We start from the raw sequence: 20,699 nt of genomic DNA, 5'->3' as shown, positions 1-20,699 counted from the left end.
TTTCCGATAAAACAACGATCATATTTGGACTTAGGGATAAAGACGAACCGAATGATGAATTTTGAGACCGAATGACCAACATAAACGACGGTAGACGGTGGCCAGAATAAAAAATGATGTGGTGGTCGACAACGGTAACCGGTCACCTTATTTGCAAAGTAGAGAAAAAATTGGGGAAAAGAAAAGGATTCGAAACAACGTCATTTTGGTGTATATTTGAGTTTTTCAAAACAACATCGTTTTGATGCTTGTGCCATGTCATAATATCGTTAAAAAGTTAACGTCAGAGTGAGCAAAATGATTCAATATGTAAAGTTCAGTGAGCACAATAAAAATGAAAGTACGATGAGTAAAATAGGAGAGATAATAAAATTTAATGAGAAACTGTGTAATTTACCCTTTGAATTATAGTAAACTCAATGCCCATACTTAATGTTTGATTTATTTAACCGATACGAATGATAAGCAAAGTGGTATAGGTGATTCTCTTTTTGATGCAGAAATACTGCTAGCGGAACTATTCTTATTCTCAATTCATAGATTGAGATAAATAATAATAATAGTAATAATTAAAATAGATAATAAAAATAGTATCAAATTTATACCAAATATAATAATATTTATAATAATAAATAAAATAATATTAAACCAACATAATTAATTTAAATGGTAAATAACTTAATATTGCTTAAGTAATAATGTTTCAGGTTCATGCCATAAAACATGTATGAAAATATTGTATTTGTACGACTGATTTTGTTGTCCATACATTATATAAAAGAGGAGAGATTTGAGTAACATAAACGTTGTATCGTAAGTTATAATAACGAAAACATTCTTTTGTATTGCCTACTAGTTCAAATATTTGAATTTTATACTTGAGTTCCTTTAAATTCTTCCCAATTAAACACCGAAAATTTGCGTCAGGCTGGTTCTTTATTTTTCTTTTTCTTTTTTAATTCAAATTATCATACACCTTTTTTTATTCATCCTTATAAATTATAAGATAAAATATTAACTTACGTGATAATGAGTAAAACTATTGTGGAATGTCATCGTCATTCGCTTTCATCGATTTGTCAAGATCTTTTGCTTCTTTATTAAAGGGATCTACCTTGTCATCATCGGGATTAGTCTCTCTTGTCAATTTTTTGTCAAAATTATCCCTTTCAAATTAGAATAGTTCTGCATCGTCGAATGCGGAGATAACAAATATAGCAGTTGTGTGTCGCTCACGAGACCAATCACGAACCGTATTACCAAGATCAAAGTCGACAACACAAACATAGGAATGTCTCTCCATAGATGTTGACAGGTAATTCGTACTAGGAATATACGTTGAATATCGTCTAGATTTAAAATCATTGAACGAGTTAATGCTTCATAATCTTGCGACCTCATGTTGTGATGAGAAGATGGCACTGACAAACCAATACTGCATGAATTATATGTTGATGCTAGGTTCAAGTCAAAGTCGAAGCTAACTATGTAAGAATGCGTTGGCATCGAAGATGATGATGCACCCAAGTTAAAGTCAAAGTCGAAGCTAACTATGTAAGAATGTGTTGGCATCGAAGATGATGATGCACCCAAGTTAAAGTCAAAGTCGAAGCTAACTATGTAAGAATGTTAAATTATAGATAATTTAGTTGAAATAATTAGATTTTAGTTTAAATTTGGTTTTACAAGTCTGTAATTTTTAAATAGTACATATATTCTATTTTTACATTAATTTTTTATTATTACTTTTAGTTTGTGTTTCATTCGGCTAGCGAATTGAACAATGATTAGTTTGAACAATTACATTAACATTTTCTTTTTGTAGTAGATTTATCTTTTTTAATTATGTTTTCATTTATTTTTTTTGGTTTTTATTTTTTTTTGTGATATTTGTTTGAATAATTTTTCTTTTATTTTTTCATCTCAAATGAAAATAAATTTTCTTTCACTTCAAAATTTAGGTATGCTCGAGAAAAACTAGAAGAGTTAATGATTATTTATTTAAATATAAATTTTATTTTAATATTCTTTATATATATGTTAATAAATTGATAATAAAAATAATTTATTAAAAAATTTAACATTCGATGTGATTTTCGATATTACATATCTTCAATGGATGCTTCAGTGCAAGTAATAAAATTAGTCTTGGAGTCATGCTCTAAGATTCAAAATAAGATATTATAGATTTTATTACAGTTAAATTTTAAAAAACTTAAAAGATTCATAAAATTAAATATAAAGCCTTAATGAAAGCACTAAATAAGATTGAACTAACTTCTAACTCAAGAAATATAAGAAAAAACTATTACATGTTAAAATAAATAAATCATACCTTCGTAATTTTATAATAACAAAAAAAAATTAGGAGATATAATAATAAGTAAAAAAATAAATTTATACAAGTTATCACTTCAAAATTTAAAAAGATAAAAGTTTATTTTTATTTTGTTTTATCTAATATTAATTAATTAAAAATAATAAGATAAAATAAAATAATAATAATATATCCTCTTTATAACTTTTAAATTTTAAATTTGATAACATACACAAATTTGATGTCTAACTTCTTGTTATATATACAAAAACTTATGGTTATCATAAACTTATAAATATATGATCTATTTATCTTATCATGCAATAGTTCATTTTATATGTTTTTAAATTTAAAAAATATTTCACTTCTATTTTATGCATTCACTAAAAAATTTCGTTCAATTTTATGATTTTTTAAGTTTTTTTTTTTAAAAATCAATCGTAGTAAAATCTATGATATTTTCTTTTGAGTCTTGGAGCACAACTCTATTACATATTTTGTCATCTTGTACGAAATTATCTACGAAGAGTAAAGAGTATCTAAAATCACATTCCGCGTAACATGTTAACAACTCTTAATATAGTTTTATTTTAAGTTTATCAACATATCATAAACACACATAAATAAATAAATAAATAATATTAATAATTAAATAAATATTTACTCTTCTTTAATTTTTTCTCAAGCATTTTATATTTTAAACTCAATCTTAAAGAAAAATAATTTTTAAATCAGATGAAAATACAAAACAAATTCAATAAAAAGTATAAAAATGAATATAAATAATAAATAATAAAATATAGATAGAAAATGATAACCTGCTTGGGCAAACTAACTATTATTAGATCCCAATAATTACATGAAATATAAAATATAATAATATAGTTTTTTAAAACGTAAAATAGAAGATATAAGATACCTACTGTTAGAAAGTAAAAGAGTCTGTAAAATCAAATCTAGACCTATAATTAATTAATTTTAAATAATATTAAATGTTATTATAATAATAAAATCAAGTTAATCCTAAGAATTTATTCAAGAATGTAAAACACTAAAAAGAAATTCTTATTGATGCATTCACAAACTCTCATCCCTTTGATCTATAAATAGAACCATGAATTCAAAATATTTGTTAATCATGATAAGATTTCATCTCAAGAATGTAACAATACTTAAAAAAAAACATTAAATTTCATTAAATGATAAAATCAGATTGTAATTTGTAAAAATATAAAATTATAATCAAATGCTTGATTAATGCATCTAATAAGATACAAATTATTGATTTAATTTAAAAGTCAATTTAAAAAAAAAAGTTTTCGATAACAATTTTAAAATGTTGAAATTTTATTTTTCAAATAGAATGTTTGTTACATTATCACTTGAAAGACGTAGGGAGTATTTGACGTCTTTCGAAAGAGATGTCAGAAATACATAGAGTGTTTTGTGAACAACACACGAAAGACACAATATCTTCCTTAAAATGTATATAGTTCAATGAGCTATACAATCCCGTTATCAAATACTTTGACTGTAAACGTCATGTGCTTTCCACATCTTCCTAGTGTTACTGTAGGATGCAGCAAACACTCTATTTAAAAAAAAAAATTCCACCACTTCATTTGAACAACTCTTTTCACTTTCTATAATATTGTCTAAAGAATTTTGTCTGAGGAAACATTTAAAATTTAAATTTAAATTTAAAATTAAATTTATAGATGTTAAATATAACTGTAAAACATGTTTCAAGGTGAAAACATGTTTGGTATCTGATGTCTAATACTAAAGTGCGATAGTAGGAAAAACGAAGTGTTGGTCAGAAGGAAATTCAAATAATATCCATCACAGTTTCCATAAATTAATTAATATTAATATTTTTTAAAAATGATTATTGGTATCTATAGTAAAAAACATGTGGTCAAAATTATTTAATCTGATAAAATTGATCTATTGATAGTTTATCTAAATAAAAATGAGTAATTGAATTGAATTTTAATATTTTATCTGATATTTACTTTTTGTTATTTTGTCTCAACTAAGTATATATGTTTGTAATAAGAAATTGAATACATAAAGAGAAATAAAAATTAAATGAGTCTTGAACGAATGTCGTACATCAATACACCTCACTAATTAAATTGTTCCTATTAAAGAAATATTAAAAAGTGTATTGACATATCCATAAATTAATAGATAAAATTATAAAACTTAATAATACACATGTCGTCATCCTTTTGTTGCTCTAAGTAAACCAATAATGCACATAAACATCACCTCCCAGGTAATTAACATAAACAGTACAATTATAAAAAAAAAGCGAGTACACTCACTCGATTCGAGTTTTCAAGCGTTTTTATTAGAACTAAAACTTCATTAACAAACCATACAACCTTAACAGTAAAGAAATTATTGTTATGTCTCGAGTTCATATGCAAATATAGCCCTCCATATATATGAAAAAAAGACATTCTTGTATTAAACACAGCATTATATTACATTCATACCCGAGAGCAAGTAGCATAAAAACTAGACCAACTCTGAAACATTATAAGATTCAATTTGTACAAAATAACATGTAATAAATGATCATATTCATCTCTATATGTATACCTCGGCAGCTTTATATAAACTACCAACATCATTCATCAATGAGATACATGACCCTAAAGCTACTGTTGTTTTCATTGGCTGCTTTTGTATTTTTGTCCATATTTAATTAACAGTAAGGCAAGCCATTTCTTCTCATGCTGTGTATCCGTCCCTCTAGTTAGTAACAATAAATAATCCTGTAATTAAATCTCCCACCGCAGTCTTGCATAGAGTTTCGAGCAATCATTTTTACGAAATGCAGTGTGGAAACGTGCATACCTCCCTGGCTTCTCTAATCGAGCTGAGAGGCGAAAACCCAGACTCTCCAAGCTTCAGGAATGAACTTAAAAGCCAATATGAGGTGGTGTTCATGCAAAACTGTCGTCAAGAACAATATCTGCAGGATCTCCAATCCATGGCCTCCCTTCCCTCCATTGAAACTTAATCCTTATTTTTCCATTTGCATCAACCCCAACCACCTGGCCTTTGCTGGCATGAGTCTCCATTCCCCAACCCCACCTCGGTGTTACAAGTCCCTCTTGAATCTGCACCTTGTCGCCAACTTTAAATGGCCAGACCCTTTCCATCTCACAAGCCTTACAAAGCCATAGCCTTTCCATAAAGCAGAATGCCACCCATAAGTCCCCATTTTCCATTCGATGCACTACCCCGATGCTAGACTGAGTTACTTCTCCCCAGTGGTGAGTCGGGATTGAAACCGATGGCCTAACCCTGACCCAGTCCCCAATGCAAAGTTCCTGTTCCTTGACCAGCTCCAGTTCTGATGGATCTAGCATCCAAGTTTTGGAGTCGACAGGAGTGTATATTCTCAACTTTCCATCAGCATCAATTGCTGCAATTGTTCCAACACTAGTATGACTATGACCTGACCAGCCAAATCTTGGCTGCTTCACCGAGAGCTTTACTCTCACTTTCTGCCCTACAACGAGACTCTGCACTTTTTGAAGATGGGAAGTGGGTCCCACCCATCTTTCCTGCTCGCCACAAAATGCGACAAGGGTGCTTCCATCCCATTCATCTCCTTCAAACCCTATTCCTTGTACAACACCAACACTACCAGGACCAATAGATTTCCAACTGCTAGCATTTACTCCCAATTGCACCCATTCTCCCACTTCAAGCATCGGCTCTATTTCTAGATCTGCAGGATCTCCTCTCCACATGCCTGGCAAACCAAAGAAAGAAATTCTCACTTCCCCATCAGCGTGAACACAAGTAATAATGCCCCGTGAATCACGTTGAGTTCCTCTCCACCCCCACCTTGGCTCGACTAATCCAGCTCGAAACCGAACATGTTGCCCAACTTTATAACTTGAAACCTTTTCTACATCTGAGAAATGGGTACTCCACTTCCCTTTCCGGAAGCAGCATGCCAATTCCAAATATCCAGTATCCTGAATACTATGCACTACTGCTAAATTCTCTTTCCCAATAGTATTCCAGTCATAACTTGGCCTAGTGCCAAGGCTTGGCTTTGAACGGACCCAATCACCAACCTCAAACCCTGAAAGCTTTTCTGCATCTCCAGGGGAAAGTTTCCACAAACTATGCTTGCCAGCAACCCTCACCTGCAAAAAAAAAAAAAAAAAAACCACTCCATTACATATGCATTCCCCCAAACACTGATACAATGACAACATTGTAACGGAAGATATAATACCCCCAACATTTTCCCAGGAAAATCATCCGAAGAAGTCAATGCCCAATGGGGTAAAAAAAAACAACGAAAACGAAATTGAAATTGCAAAAAATGGACAAGCAAAAAGATTAGATCAGGTTACTTGCTTCCAAATAGAGAGAAAAAGAAATGGAAAGAACAAAGTGTGCAAACATGAGCAGTGCGCTTACATTCAATGCCCCATCCATGTCAATTCTATCAATTTTTCCAACAGTTGCTGGAGTTTCATTTGACCATCCTAGTCGTGGCTGGCTAACAGAAGGCATCACATGAACCTCTTGTCCCACTTCAAAAGGAGGCACTTTCTCCACATCAGTGACCGAGCAACAAAAAGGCTTGCTTCTGAAGCAAAATGCAACACCAATATCACCATCATCCTCTAAGCTATGTATTATACCAATGCTGTTGCGTGTAATGTCCTCCCATCCATATTTTGGGGAGGATACTGAGGCTTTTACTCTAACCCAATCGCCAACCTGCTCATAACAGGAAACATACAGAATAAAGATCCATTAAATCCTCAAGTGTCTGACCAATGGAAAAGCCCTTAATGGGATAGTCCAATGACTACATTAAGAAAAAATGGCAGGCAATTACCTTGAAATTCTCTACTTTTTCCATGTCAGATGGATCCGCCTGCCATGGAATCGGTCGATTAGGAATTTCAATCATAAGAAGCCCATCAGTTTCTATCTCGCTAATTCTTCCAACACTATGATGGGTCTCACCACCCCAAGCATATCGTGGTTCTGCAACAGACCGCTTTACACACACACGGTCACCAATCTATAAAAAAATCAAACAATATATTACTTCTTCTTCGAACCCAAAAAATGTTTCAGTTAAAGAGAAAAAGGTAGAGTGAATAGAAGGCTTTATCAACACAATTGACAAAGAAAGTTTGAAGTCTCTAATACCCTGAATGGAGTAACATGCTCAACTTCCTCTGGTTCACAATGCCAAGGATTTGGAAGATAGCTCAAGTCCAACAATAAGCTACTGTCTGGTCTAATACAGTATACTATACCAATGCTCCCCGGTGTCACAGATCCTAATCCATGCTTTGCTGTTGTAAGAGTAGGACGGATACGAACCCAATCCCCAACTTTGAATTCTTCAACTCTTTCCATTTCTGCAGGATCAGCTTTCCATCCTCTAGAAGCTCCAGGGAAGCCAACACGTAAAATTCCATCATCATCCACACATAAGACAGTACCAATACTATCACGAGATTGACCACGCCAGCCAAACCTGAGTATAACAAATATATTTTTAATCCAAACTAACCTGAATATAAGCAGACTAATTGTAAATGGCCAAGCCAGTCAATTCAGTTAAAGGATTGCAGACATGCAAAAGGCAGAAGTACAACTTCAACAGTAAATTGGCAGACTATTTTATGGCATCTAATGTATGGAATCGGATTAATTGTATGATCAAGAGCATGAATTTCCAGAAAAGTCGTAAAGGCTTCCGGTCTCTTCCATAAACATTGAGATGACCAAGGAAGCATGAGCGCTTTCATTTTCCATTTGACAGGTATCAAAGAGTAAATTCAAGGCAAAGAAGTACCCTGTACCCACGACAAGTACAAGGCCATAGCAATGAAGTTCAGCCAATGGAACCAAAAATGCAAGATATGAAACCAAGCTTCCAAAAAGGTTTGACTCATGTAAGGTAATGCATTTACCTCGAGACATGTATACTATTCTTCCCTCCAACAAGTACAAGGCTACAGCAATGAAGTTCAGGCAATGGAACCAAAAATACAATATATGAAACCGAGCTTCGACAAGGTTTTTATTAGGAGTAAGGTAAAGCATTTACCAGAAGACATGTCTACTATTCTCACACCCCCAAAAAAAAAGCATACACATACAAACAGCCCTAAAAAAGAAAGAAAGAAAAAAGAACCAAAATAATAGAGAGGTTGATTAACTCATTAATTTTTTGGACTATTTGCACAAATTTAGCAGCCACTATACAAAATGATTTGATATTGTTCATTATTTTAAAAGAAAAAAGAGAACATATACATATAAAATATGAGAAATCACAACACCTAAACCACGCCTACGACAGTAGATAAACAAGGTAAATAATTGAAACATTATGCTGACATTATTACCTTTCACTCGAGATTATATTCAGAGTACATCTTCATGTATTAATACTAAGTTTTAGATATATTATTATGAAGATTAAAATGATCACAGAAATATCATCCTACTACTCAAATTGTCCTAGGATTAAACATACAATTTCTAATTTTGCCTTGAGCTTTCAAACACCATGCAATGGCAAACTCCTTCCAAGAAAACACTTCATTGTTAAAAGTTCTGCAAAGTTCCCATTCCAGATAATAAAAAGGAAAAGCATAGAGCTTAACGAGAGGCAACTATGAGGGAGGTTTTTAACGAGACCTCCTATTCCTATAAAAAAAAAGGAAAAGCATAGAGCTTAACGAGCTGCCTTCTATCCAAACCAAAAATCCAGCGAACTAAAAATTATAAATTAAACAGGTCCTAACCTTGGCTCTTTGACATCTTCTCTGAGCTTAACGTGCTGCCCTCTATCCAGAGGAATCACTTTTGCAACTTCATTTACCAATACACGAACCTCTCCAGTGCAAAATGACACAATAAGATTCTCTCTGTCCACTACATTTTGCACAAATCCAACACTTTTATGTCTTGCACCTTGCCAACCATATGTAGGTGCAGTGATTCTTCTTCGAAACTTCACCCAATCACCCACTTCAAATCTGAATAAGATTAAGAACTCAAGAATCACCATTAAATGAAAAGTGATGTGAGTGAATGCAAAATGATGTAACTGTAAGCCTTCTTACATTGTAGGAGATAAATGAACTCCCCTATTCGTTAATGCCTCCATTAGATCTTCAGAAATCCATTCACGGGGAAGTGTTTCCAAAAAGTCGCGTAATGTCTTGCCACTTTCATCACATGTATTAACACCGCGTCAGTAACAATACAGACTAACATATAAATTCTACAGCTTAAAATGTGATGCCAAAAAAGCAAAACAAATCAAACCAGAGAAAAAGGCATGCATTAGTTGATGAAAAAAGAAGAGAACCGATAGCAGTTAATCAGAACTGACCTGTGATTTCTAACTTCAACAGCAGCATCAGGATTTCTCAGCATTATAATGAGCCACTCAAGATTTTCACGTATCATTTTTGCAGTATCTGCTGCTATATGGAAAGCATTATCTCCTTCATCACCCTGGTGATGAGTAAAAAGAGTGACAGCAATTAGGATTGAATAACCACTTGATAGATCAATCAAGACAATCACAAGCATCATTTTTCTCCAAATTACTGCATAAATACATAAATATTAGATGCATGGTTGCTCCTTATGTTCATATTAATTTCTTCAACAATTAGGCTAGGATTGGTGGGTGCTTTTGCTTTTTAGTTTTTGCCATCTGTAGCTCACTTTCAGTTTTTTTTTCCTTCTTATATTTTGCTTTTGACGTCCTATAGAAAAATGCAAATGCCAAATAGCCAAAGTTCCAAGCAAACAGAACCTTGATTCTCTTAAACAAACTATGCTGGAGACAAATCAAACACTTGAAAATGAACCACTATGTTCTATACTGACTTCCCCACCCCCCATCCCCGCATAAACTTCAATTAGCAAGTCTAACTCAGAGATTAGGCAATTAATTTGGCCATTCCATGTCTAATGCTTCAGTTTACTTTTATATGGTTTTCTGCGTCTATAAGTAGAGTACTGGTTATGAATCAAAGAACGATGTTTGCGTTAATTGCTAAGCACCCGATTCTGAGGGTTCATAGAGGTTTTTTTCCATGCTCTTCAACTAGAAGAGTCATTCATTATAATTTAGATCAAACCATTATCAGACCATGATAATCAGAAAAATGATTTAAATGCGAACCCCAAACAACAATACAAAAATAAAGCATAGACTCCTGCTACAGTTGATTCCTAAATCATGCACATACGAGGGGGATATATATATCACCAAATAATAATTTGCTTCCTAGCAGAAGGTCCGTAATCCATTTACTTTATTTGGGAAAAGACGAGCAAAAACATGCCATGGCAAATATCTTGAGGTAATTAAAGCAGACACCTGTAAATTACAATCTGCCCCAGCAGATAAAAGCAATCCAACACATGATGTTGCCCCTCTGGCCAAAGCTACATGCAAGGGTGTTGTATTGTGCACATTTCTGATGTTTACATCCACTCCAGCATCAAGAATTATCTGTTTATCAGTTTGGAATTAGAAAAGTTGTATAAAGTAGAAATCTGGCTGAATATATGCTTTTTAATTGCGTTGATGCATTAATACGAATCAAATTAATGAAAAATAGAATAAAAAATAAGTGCAGATCACAAAAAAGAAGTTATGTAGCTTACTTTTACCAATTCAACATCATTTTCCATGGAAGCAGCATGCAATGCTGTTCTCCCATGTTGAGCATCTTGAGCTGTGGGATCTGCGCCAGCTGAAAGCAATAAACGCACGAGTTCCCTACCCTCTACAAGCAGTTTTGTGAATTTAAAATTAATCACTACTGAATAATGGAAATTCATGTTGTTAAGAGAAGACGAACATAACATTGCCAAGCAATAAAAAAAGTAAACCAAGGTATTGTAATAGGCCTTCAAGGAACAAAGGTAGAAACAAAATAACCGGCAGGTTTAGTAATTGCAGTTCTGCTGAAACAAAGATCAAAATTTCAGGGCTAAAACAAGTACAGAAAACCATCTATGATCTACGACCATGAAAATGACTAATGATGTGATAACAATGTCATAACAGTTATCTCAGAATGTTGTGGTCACAAAAGAAGAGGAAAGATACCCCATAACATATTAGTTGGTATAGCCTAAATCGAACAAAATATTTATCAACTAAAGTCCCAGAGAAACTAATATCTATAAAGATTCAAATACTATTCAGTAACAAAATACAAATAGGACCAGACAGGAAACCAGCTAGTAAACTAGTAAAAAGGCAAAAAGAAGCCAAAGCACATATACATGAACTCCAAGAAAATTTTGGGAAAAAAATAACTCTCACTGTATAGCCAACAGCAAGTTCATGTAGAAATTCCTATTCCTGAACAAAATCAAATAATTCATAAAAAAAATAAAAAACTAAATTTGAGTCTTTGGTGACTTTAATGAAATGCAACATTATAGCCTCTTATGTAAACAATATATCTAAACCTGTTTAGTAATTCATAAAAGATGTTAGCAGCATAGGTTGAATTAAAGAGATAAAGAAGAACAGCTTTAAAATGAAAAATTGACTAGACAACTTTCAAGAGGGAAATTTCGGACCACTAACTAAAAGAAGACGATGAGTTCTGAACTACCTCTTTCGTGATCTTTCTTAAGAGCAGCGGCCATGCACAAAGCAGTACCAATAGGACTAGGAATATCAATCGCGTCAGCAATTTCTTCTGGTGATGCAACTTCCACCCACCTTTTGACAACAGCCACATTCCATGTTGCCACACACAAATGCAGTGGTCTAATGACAACGTGAAGAAACGAAGCATTGAGCAGCAGGAAATGGTATGAAAAATTAAATGCCAAGAGCTTATGGCAGTTGTATGTTCTAACAAAATTTGGTATTAGCACAGATAGCAAAGAGGTTAGAAAAGTTGAAATCAGTTGGTCTATTTTATAATTTTTCCATTTTTTAGCTCAAGACAAATTTATGTTTGCAACAAAGAAAAACAAGAATAAAAAGGGGTGAGAGAGAGAGAGAAAGAGAGACAAACAGTGATAAGTTAAGAATTAACCACAAATCCAGGAGATGGAAGGATGAAACAATTCCTAAGACTCTTCTTTCTCAAGGAATTACTTTGAATGAATATTTACATTTGGGGCAAGCCAGTCTTCTCAAGCCCTATCTCCTAAACCAGACCTGAAGCCACTAGCTAAGTATATAAATAAACTAATGTTAATCATGAACAAGTTTGGAGATAAACACATCTACCAATAGATGTCTGGATTCATAAACAGGCACAATAATAGAACACAACCCAAATTGTGCAATGCATTCATCTGTCTCCAACATAATAGAGAAGTGAAGTTGTTCACCAGTCATGTCCTTGCATTAGACCATAAAAGGTATCAGTGATTATTGATAATTTCAAGTCTATCTTTATCTTGAGGTGTTCAGAAGTTTAACATCCAATAAACAGATAACACATGATAAGTGTAACGTGTTTATGAAAAGAAAACAAGAGCTACAACCTTAAGTTTGATTTATGGGGATAATTTTAACCTTAAGTTAATCAAGCAGGTTCTTTTCAATCAAGCAGGTTTTTCTTCTTTCACAAAGTTAATCACTGATTCGATTTATGTGGTTCCAGACTATTAAACAGAAAATCTATACAACCTAGAAGTGTGTGGCAGTTGGGGGGGGACTAGTAGTTTAGTGCTAATACGGATAAAGAAAGAAAAATAGAAAAATAAAAACTAAGCACACCCGTGGAGCGCAGCATAGTACATACGTCAGGTTTTTGGAATTCAAAACAGCCATTGATGTACAGCCTCCATTTTCCAATACAACAAGGGCACATTCTGTATATTTCTTGGCTACAGCTCTATGAAGCACAGATTCACCTTCATCATCCACAGCATTAGGGTCAGCTCCAGCCAATAGCAACTCCTGTTAAACATTTAGAGACAAACCAGATAACACAAACACTGGAAACAAGCAAGAAGGATTTGCCATATATATAAGATTAACGTAAGACCTACACGCATGCAGTCAGGTTGACCATGGTATGCACAAACATGGGCAATAGATGGACCAAAGCCTTCCCTCAACCTGGATTGAACATCAGCACCTCTCCTAATGAGAGCTAGGGCGCATTCCGGGGATCCAGCAGCTAAAGCAAAAACAAGAGGAGGATCCCCGTCCTTATCCAAAATATCCACATTTGCCACTGGATACTCCAGTATTGCCTCAACAAGTTCAGCACAACCTCGCCTACAGGACAAGTGGAGAGCAGTTTGCCCATCAGCATTCACTGCTTCTAAAAGTGAAGAAATTGAGCTACCACTACTTCCAGATGAAGTATTTGCAAGAAAAACTCTGTAGAAACAAAGAAAAGGACATATGAAATACATGAGAGACATGATATTCTTACAAATGAGAGATAAGAATGTATCTTAAATGAAATGCACTAACCTCACACCACTCACATCTCCCTCAGAAATAAGTCGATGCAGAAGATTAGGATTATCAGGTAAAACTTTCAAGTCAGCCACAGCTGGTGGCTCCACAGCATTTGACCCAGGAAATCTGGCAAAGCCACTGCACATACACCAATAAAATTTATTAAAGGCTATGAACTAATTTTACTGTAACTCAGTCCAAACATGAACAAACACACAAATGAATAACCAACAATAAAATTTATTAAAGGCTATGAACTAATTTATTAACGCTTTGAAGTGGATCAAGAATCCGGATCTAAGCTCTCCTATGTTTCTATCCTTGGTGAAGGAGATCGTCTATATAATGTTAAGGCAAATCTTGAGAGCTGCTAACTGGGAAGCGGACAGATTAGCTACGCTAAGGATGGTATAGGATGATCGTTAGGCTTTGTTTTTGGTGTGTTAGGGTGCTAGACTCCCTTACATTTCTGCAGGGATTTTGTTTTCAGTCTTATGTAATCAGTGTTAAGGTTTCAGCAGGAAGAGGTGTTTAAGTCTTATGTTATTAGGGTTAAGGCTATTAAAGTATGATGTAAGGGATGGCAGTGTATTATTCTCCTGATTAATAAAAGTAGTAGGCACTCTTTTCCCTCTCTTTTTTTTATAAGAATTTCAGGCCTCGTTAAAACCCCCTTCTTGATTAAAGGAGCTTGTAGAGAAGCTCCTTAATCAGCGGAAGGAGGAAAAGAGTGCCTTAGGATATTATTGAACAAAAGAAATTACATAAGATACAACCTACAAAACACCCCCATGAAAAACATAAATACACCCATAGTAAACAACACTAAATCAACCAATTCCTTCTTTACTAAGGCATCAACCTCTAAATTGGTTGTCCTATTTACCCATCTAACAACGCCATGTCATACATCAAGCCTATGAACAATATCTTTAACCATAAAAGCATAAACATCAGGACATAATTCCACCTCCTTAACCCAATCCACTGCCACCTTGCTGTCACTTTCAATAATCAAACGATCCTTGAAGCTCTCTCGAAAATCAACATAGAACACCAACCTCTTCTGAATAGCTTTTAATTCCATATAGGTCGGAGGCCCCGGACCAGCAGTTTCCTTGAAAAAGCCTAAGGTCAACCCTGTGAAATCCTTTAAAATTCCTCCTGTCCCACTCTTCTTCCAATCTCTAGTAGTAGGTCAACATTAAGTTTTACAAAACCTTTAGGAGGAGGGGATCAAGGAGAAACAGAAACAATTTGTTTGGCATTAAAAGAACACGAGTCCCCTAAGGAAGGATCTGAAATACGAGAATCTTTAGGGATAGAAACCTCTTTGAGCTTTGCTAGGAACCAAGAAGCAAGCCTAAACCTTGCTAAGAAGAAATATTCAGCCATATCTAACTTCCCCCCTCAAACACAATTAGATTCCTTATTTTCCAAGTTGTCCAAAGGAAGACCCCTGGAATTAAAGACCAAATTGGAGAGTTAGTCTTCATAGCAGCCCAAGCAAGAAGAAAGCTTTTCGCATTATCATGAAAAACAGTCTTTATCCTCCAGAAATTCAGAAATTTGTTCCAAATAACCCAAACCACCGAACACGAGAAAAACAAATGTAAGGAAGACTCATCCTCCAACTTGCAAAGAGGACATACCACGTCTTCAATACCTTGAACACCTCTTTTAACAAGTTTTGTCTTAACAACCAGCTTCCCTAAAACAACCTGCCACATAAAAAACTCCACTCTTGGCGGCAAGTCACCCCTCCAAATAATCTTCTTCCAAAAGTTGACGTCCTCCGAACCCAAAGAATCTGATGAATATAACTTCATACCAGAATTTACAGTGTATACCCCATCCCCAATACCTTTCCAAATCATCCCATCAGAAATCTCCATTGATAATGAAATAGAGGAAATGACAGCCATCAAATTAGCCCACTGTTCTAATTCCCAGTCATTTAAATTCCTTCGAAATTGCACATCCCAAATCCAGCCCGAAGAGCTATATTCCCCAAATTCGAATAATTTGCCCATTTTATTAGTGGAAATAGAAAACAATCTAGGGAAAATGAGCAAAAGAGGAGAATCCAAAACCCAATTATCATGCCAAAACCGGATTAAGCTTCCATCTCCTACTCGAAAACTGCACAAACTTCTAAACTTGGAACCAAAAGTGTCCTCCACAAAGTGATTATTAATCAAATATCTCCAAATCCAAGAGACTTTTTGAGGGATTTTACTGTCAAACAATAACAGAGAAGAATCCAGATTATATTTCGAACAAATAAATGCCCTCCAAACAGACTCCCTTTCATTGGCATACCTCCAGGACCATTTTTGAAGAAGTGCTCTATTCATGAAATTTAGATTAAGAACACCTAAATCCAAGAAGTGCTCTTTTCCCTCTTCCATTGTCCTTCATATTACTATTGTAATATGGAGGGTAAGTCGAGGGTTTTTAACGAGGCCTAATATTCCAAAAAAAAAAAGAGGCTACCATTAGATTTTATCTAGGAAGTACAAACAATGATGAAGGAAGAAAATAATAATTTTCTCACTTATCGGGGCTTGCAGGAGGGCTGCGCGGTATCTCTTGCAAATGATGGAGGAATATCGCTAACATTGCATTAAATGTCGGTCTTTTCGATGGCTTGAACTGCAGGCAATCACCAATCATCTTCCACAATTCCCTAGGTAACCCAACACCCACTACACTTGCATACTGTGGAGGCAATTTCCGAGCCTTAATAACAGCTCGATAGATTTCATCTGCACTTAAACCAGCCCAACTGCATAAAGAATTTCACTTGTGTCACAAAGAAGCCATATCCTGTACCAAAACATTGAAATACATACACAACAAGAAACAGTAAAATAAAATAAAAAAATGTGTAGCTCCACATACGGGATGGAACCAGTGCACATTTCCACCAATGTACAACCAAAACTCCAGGCATCTGATTCTGCCGATATGCCAATGGCATCATCCCAGAACAGATTCAGAGACTTCTTTACTGGCTCCCAAGCCTCTGGGGCAGTGTAATGTGGGCTGAGCATTGTGCAATCCATGCATGAATGTATCTTGGAGGAGTCACATTCTGTTCGCGCTTTTCGGCAAGCAGGTTTTTTCAGAATTGCAGCAAGTCCATAATCAGAAACAACGGCATGACCATTTACATCCAGAAGAAGATTAGATGGTTTTATATTCATACAAACGACACCTGCTGCGTGAAGTTCTGCCACCCCTCGTGCAATATCTGCTCCGTATCTAAAATTAGCAAATACTCATTAAACCATAAAGCCACATAAGCTATCTAGGCATCAGATAAGCTAAAGGGGCGTATTGCAAACAATAGGGAGAAAAAAAGTTAGTGGCATATTACAGCCATATTTGATTTAAATTAGTCAACAAACAGGATTAAAAGCAAAGAGCCTCAACATTAGAAAAGAAATTTTAAATCAAAAACATGGAAAATCATATTTTGTGCATAAATACACCAACTCTGATACCAAAATTTAAGAACTTCAAGCATAAAAACGATAAAAAGGGTGTGAAAGGAAGAAAAAAAAAGATAAGGATACACATCTCATTCCATCCATGATATTATTGCATTCAATTTTCTGTGGTCCATGAAAATGCATACTTCATTCCTCAAATCAATCCACCGACTTTGATATTTCATATCATCTTTCTATTTTCTTTATCTTTTTGCAATTTATTTTCTTACTAAAATTCAATAAAAAAATTCCAATGTCTTTCTCTACAAGAAACAATAGTAATTCCACCATTTGTCCCAAAGAAAACCATTCCCTCCCAAACCTGTCATGGGTTTCTTTGGAAACTTCAATCATGATATTTATTTGTATTACCTACCAGTTCACAGTGTCGCCAATCTAACCAGAAATCGAGGCACAAGAAGCTATAATTTTCAAAGTAATTAGAAAAACACAAGTTTGGTTCAGCCCATAATCTATTGGCAATGTAATCCGCAAATTAAACGACTGCAGTTGAACGAGAAGAGAACGGAGGAGGAAAGAGAAAGAGATCAAGATTATAAAAGTCAAGTGGCCTATTTCATGAAACTTGCAAAAATATTTTAAGCAACAAGAGAAACAACCAGTTCATATTCTGATAAAAACTGCTATTCAATAAAAACTGGTAAATACCATTTCTCAAGACAGAACTCGAAGGAATCTAAATTTAAAATAAAGAGAACATAAGCAATAGTAAGGTATTATGTGCAGATAAGGTGTAGAACATTCGTACACTAATTATATCAAGTCAACAAGCACTTTGACAAAGAATTCTCATTTAAGAGGTTAAAGTAAATGTTCTATCACTTCAATGTCTGCACAGAATCTGCACAGAATCTGCACATACACATTAGAAGTAAAGGTAAAGAGAACTTAAATATTTGAGAAATCAACCTTAGGCTCCATACTATAGTAATAGATTAATCATCCAAGAATCATTCCCATAAAGTGTAAAGTTTCATTCAATGTACATAAATGAAAGTTCCAATGCAAGAACAAAAACTTGATCACCTACCTTGGAATCGCATATCTTAATCTAATTCAATCTTCACTAAAAGCAACAAATTTTCACTATTCTTATTAAAAAAACAATTTTTCATTATATCTAGCAAGTTAGCTTTTTCTATCAAATAACACAATCCAACATATCGCAACATCTTCATACACACCAACAACAAAAAAGAAATATGCATAAAACGTTAAGATCTGCTCTGTATCTGCCCAAATTAACTAAAAGCAACATTCTGTACAAAATAAATAATATAACCGTGCGAAAGCTCAAAGCTTAATGTTCATTCAGCCTCAACAATAAGTAATCTCGGCACATAAAACATTTTCCTGTTGCTTAGAAACAACCTATCAATCTTATGTTCTGTTAGCAAAAAGAAAAAGATTTAGAGCACCATCTGCCAAAATCAACAATATTTCACACAATGAACACCTAAAAAAAGATCATTAAAAGATACAACTGCAAAAGAAAGAAAGAACAAAAAAAGGCAAAGTTTAAAACAGAAACAACACCTTAGAACTTGCTCCAAAGTAAGTCTCCCTTCATTATTGAACATTGCAGATTGAATCGATCCGTGACCCCTATCCATAACAATCCCCAGACTACTCTCTTCAAACTTAATAACTCCATGGAAAGTACAAACATTCCTACACCACATTGATGCACGCCTCAAACTCTCAAGTTGACCTTGAACCCATTCCCCATCCATACCTTCCATTGCGCCTACTTTCTTTACCGCCACCTTATGCTTGCACCGCCGTCCTCTTCCTCCTCCACCACCACCGTAGACTCCACTAATCACCGCCGCCCATGTTTCCACTCCTGCTCTCCCTCCTTTTCCTTCCCCTTTCCCTTCTATCTTCCTAATCAACTTCACCTCCGGATGAGCTGTCAGTTCAATCACTGGCCCGCATCCGGCGGCGGCAGCAGCACCGGAACTAGAAGCGTGGATCCCGCGGTTAATCCGACCACAGGCAAAGTCACGGAAGAAATCCCCATTCTCATCGTCATCCTCCCTCTCTTCATCGTCCGTGTAATCGCAATCGAAATCGTTCCTCGAGTTGGACCCACCTGAGCTTGGGTAAGAGTTAAGAAGAGATAAAATTCCATAGTTCTTCTTCAAAGCCAGAACAGAGTTACCCACGATGGACACGTGGCGGCACCGGGGACAGGGCAAGGAAGTATCCGACGAAGTAGAAAACATTCTGGAAAGACACTCTTTGCAAAACCCATGGCCGCATTGAAGCAATAAAGGAACTCTTTCTTCCTCGTTATACCGCGTCTGGCAAACTGAACAACAAGGTACCTTCATTTTTTCCCTTCGTTACTTTCCCAGAAAGTAAAAACAAGAAGAAAAATTTTCAGAACCCAAACAGGGATGTAACAATATCAATGAAAAAAGGATCCCTTTGTACAGGGAATAATCAATACATGCGAGGGAATGACAGATCCAATAAAAGGGTAATGAGGGTTTACAAAAGAGATCAAAAAAATCGATTTTTAGTAAAATTAAAAGAAAAAAGGGAGAGATTTTTAGTAAGATACAGAAGAAGAGAGGCTTTTCAGAGAGAAGAAATAAGAGTTTTATAAAGAAAGGATTTTTTTATTTTATAAATAAAGATTGGGTTTCAGTTTGGCTGCTGAGAAAGAGAGTGATGAAGCTGTTTTCACTTTGGTGACTGAGTTTCAGATGTTATGACTTTCTCTCTCTAACCAGCCCGATTCCTCTGATTTTGGTCTTTATTTTTAGAGAAAATAAATTCAGTGATCAAAAATGTATTTTAATATACGATTTTAACTAATTTTGTTTGAATTTGTCAAAATGATCAATTAAACCGTAATGCGATTGATTATTCGCAACGCGATCTCTGGTATCGCAAATCAATTTTCAGATTCGCAACGCGATTCTGATTATCGCATTGCGATTTCCCAAATTCGCATTGCGATTTTCCTAATTCGCAATGCGAATACGTAAATCACAACGCGAATTTGAAAAATCGCAATGCGAATACGTAAATCGCAACGAGATTCTGACTATCGCAATACTGAATTTCAAATTCGCAACTCGATTTCTGAATTCGCAACAGGTTTTAATTTCGCAACACAAATGTTTTGGGTATATAACTACGCAGCAGCAGAAACTCATAACCTAAATCCCTAAATCGCAACTCATTACATCTCCATCTATCGCTCTCTCCGGCGACATCCATTCTTATATCCAACGACATCCTTCCCCATCCGGCAAAAGGTTTTAGTTTCGCAGCTCGTTTGTTTAGTAAATTAATTTACAATAATGAAATCATCTAATGTTGATCATGTTTGGATAGATTTGTGTTTTGAAGAGTCATGGGA

At 34.8% G+C, this 20,699-nt stretch overlaps 1 protein-coding gene across 1 annotated transcript; it reads right to left on the bottom strand.

The window, feature by feature from the left end:
- Positions 1-4,773: 4,773 nt before the first annotated feature.
- On the bottom strand, positions 4,774-19,764 carry LOC120119653 (E3 ubiquitin-protein ligase KEG-like). The gene is made up of 16 exons (XM_039139458.1): positions 18,860-19,764; positions 16,710-17,072; positions 16,363-16,593; positions 13,818-13,943; positions 13,385-13,721; positions 13,135-13,292; positions 11,986-12,143; positions 11,021-11,142; positions 10,731-10,865; positions 9,729-9,853; positions 9,457-9,561; positions 9,136-9,369; positions 7,523-7,856; positions 7,203-7,391; positions 6,776-7,081; positions 4,774-6,495 (listed from the first exon to the last, which is right to left on the bottom strand). The coding sequence occupies exons 1-16, from the start codon at positions 19,657-19,659 to the stop codon at positions 5,275-5,277; spliced, it is 4,944 nt and encodes a 1,647-aa protein (XP_038995389.1). The 5' UTR covers positions 19,660-19,764; the 3' UTR covers positions 4,774-5,274.
- Positions 19,765-20,699: the final 935 nt, after the last annotated feature.

The sequence above is a fragment of the Hibiscus syriacus genome, unplaced genomic scaffold (assembly GCF_006381635.1).
Source record: "Hibiscus syriacus cultivar Baekdansim isolate YM2019G1 unplaced genomic scaffold, ASM638163v2 tig00110332_pilon, whole genome shotgun sequence".
Lineage (NCBI taxonomy): Eukaryota > Viridiplantae > Streptophyta > Magnoliopsida > Malvales > Malvaceae > Hibiscus > Hibiscus syriacus.
This window is presented reverse-complemented; position numbering and strand designations above follow the sequence as displayed.

Coding starts and splice junctions, on each gene's coding strand:
- LOC120119653 (XM_039139458.1), bottom strand. CDS start 19,659: ATGAAGGTACCTTGTTGTTCAGTTTGCCAGACGCGGTATAACGAGGAA. Junction 13,722..13,817: donor GGAGATGTGAGTGGTGTGAG/GTTAGTGCATTT, acceptor TTGTTTCTACAG/AGTTTTTCTTGCAAATACTT. Junction 12,144..13,134: donor TTGAATTCCAAAAACCTGAC/GTATGTACTATG, acceptor CGTTGTCATTAG/ACCACTGCATTTGTGTGTGG.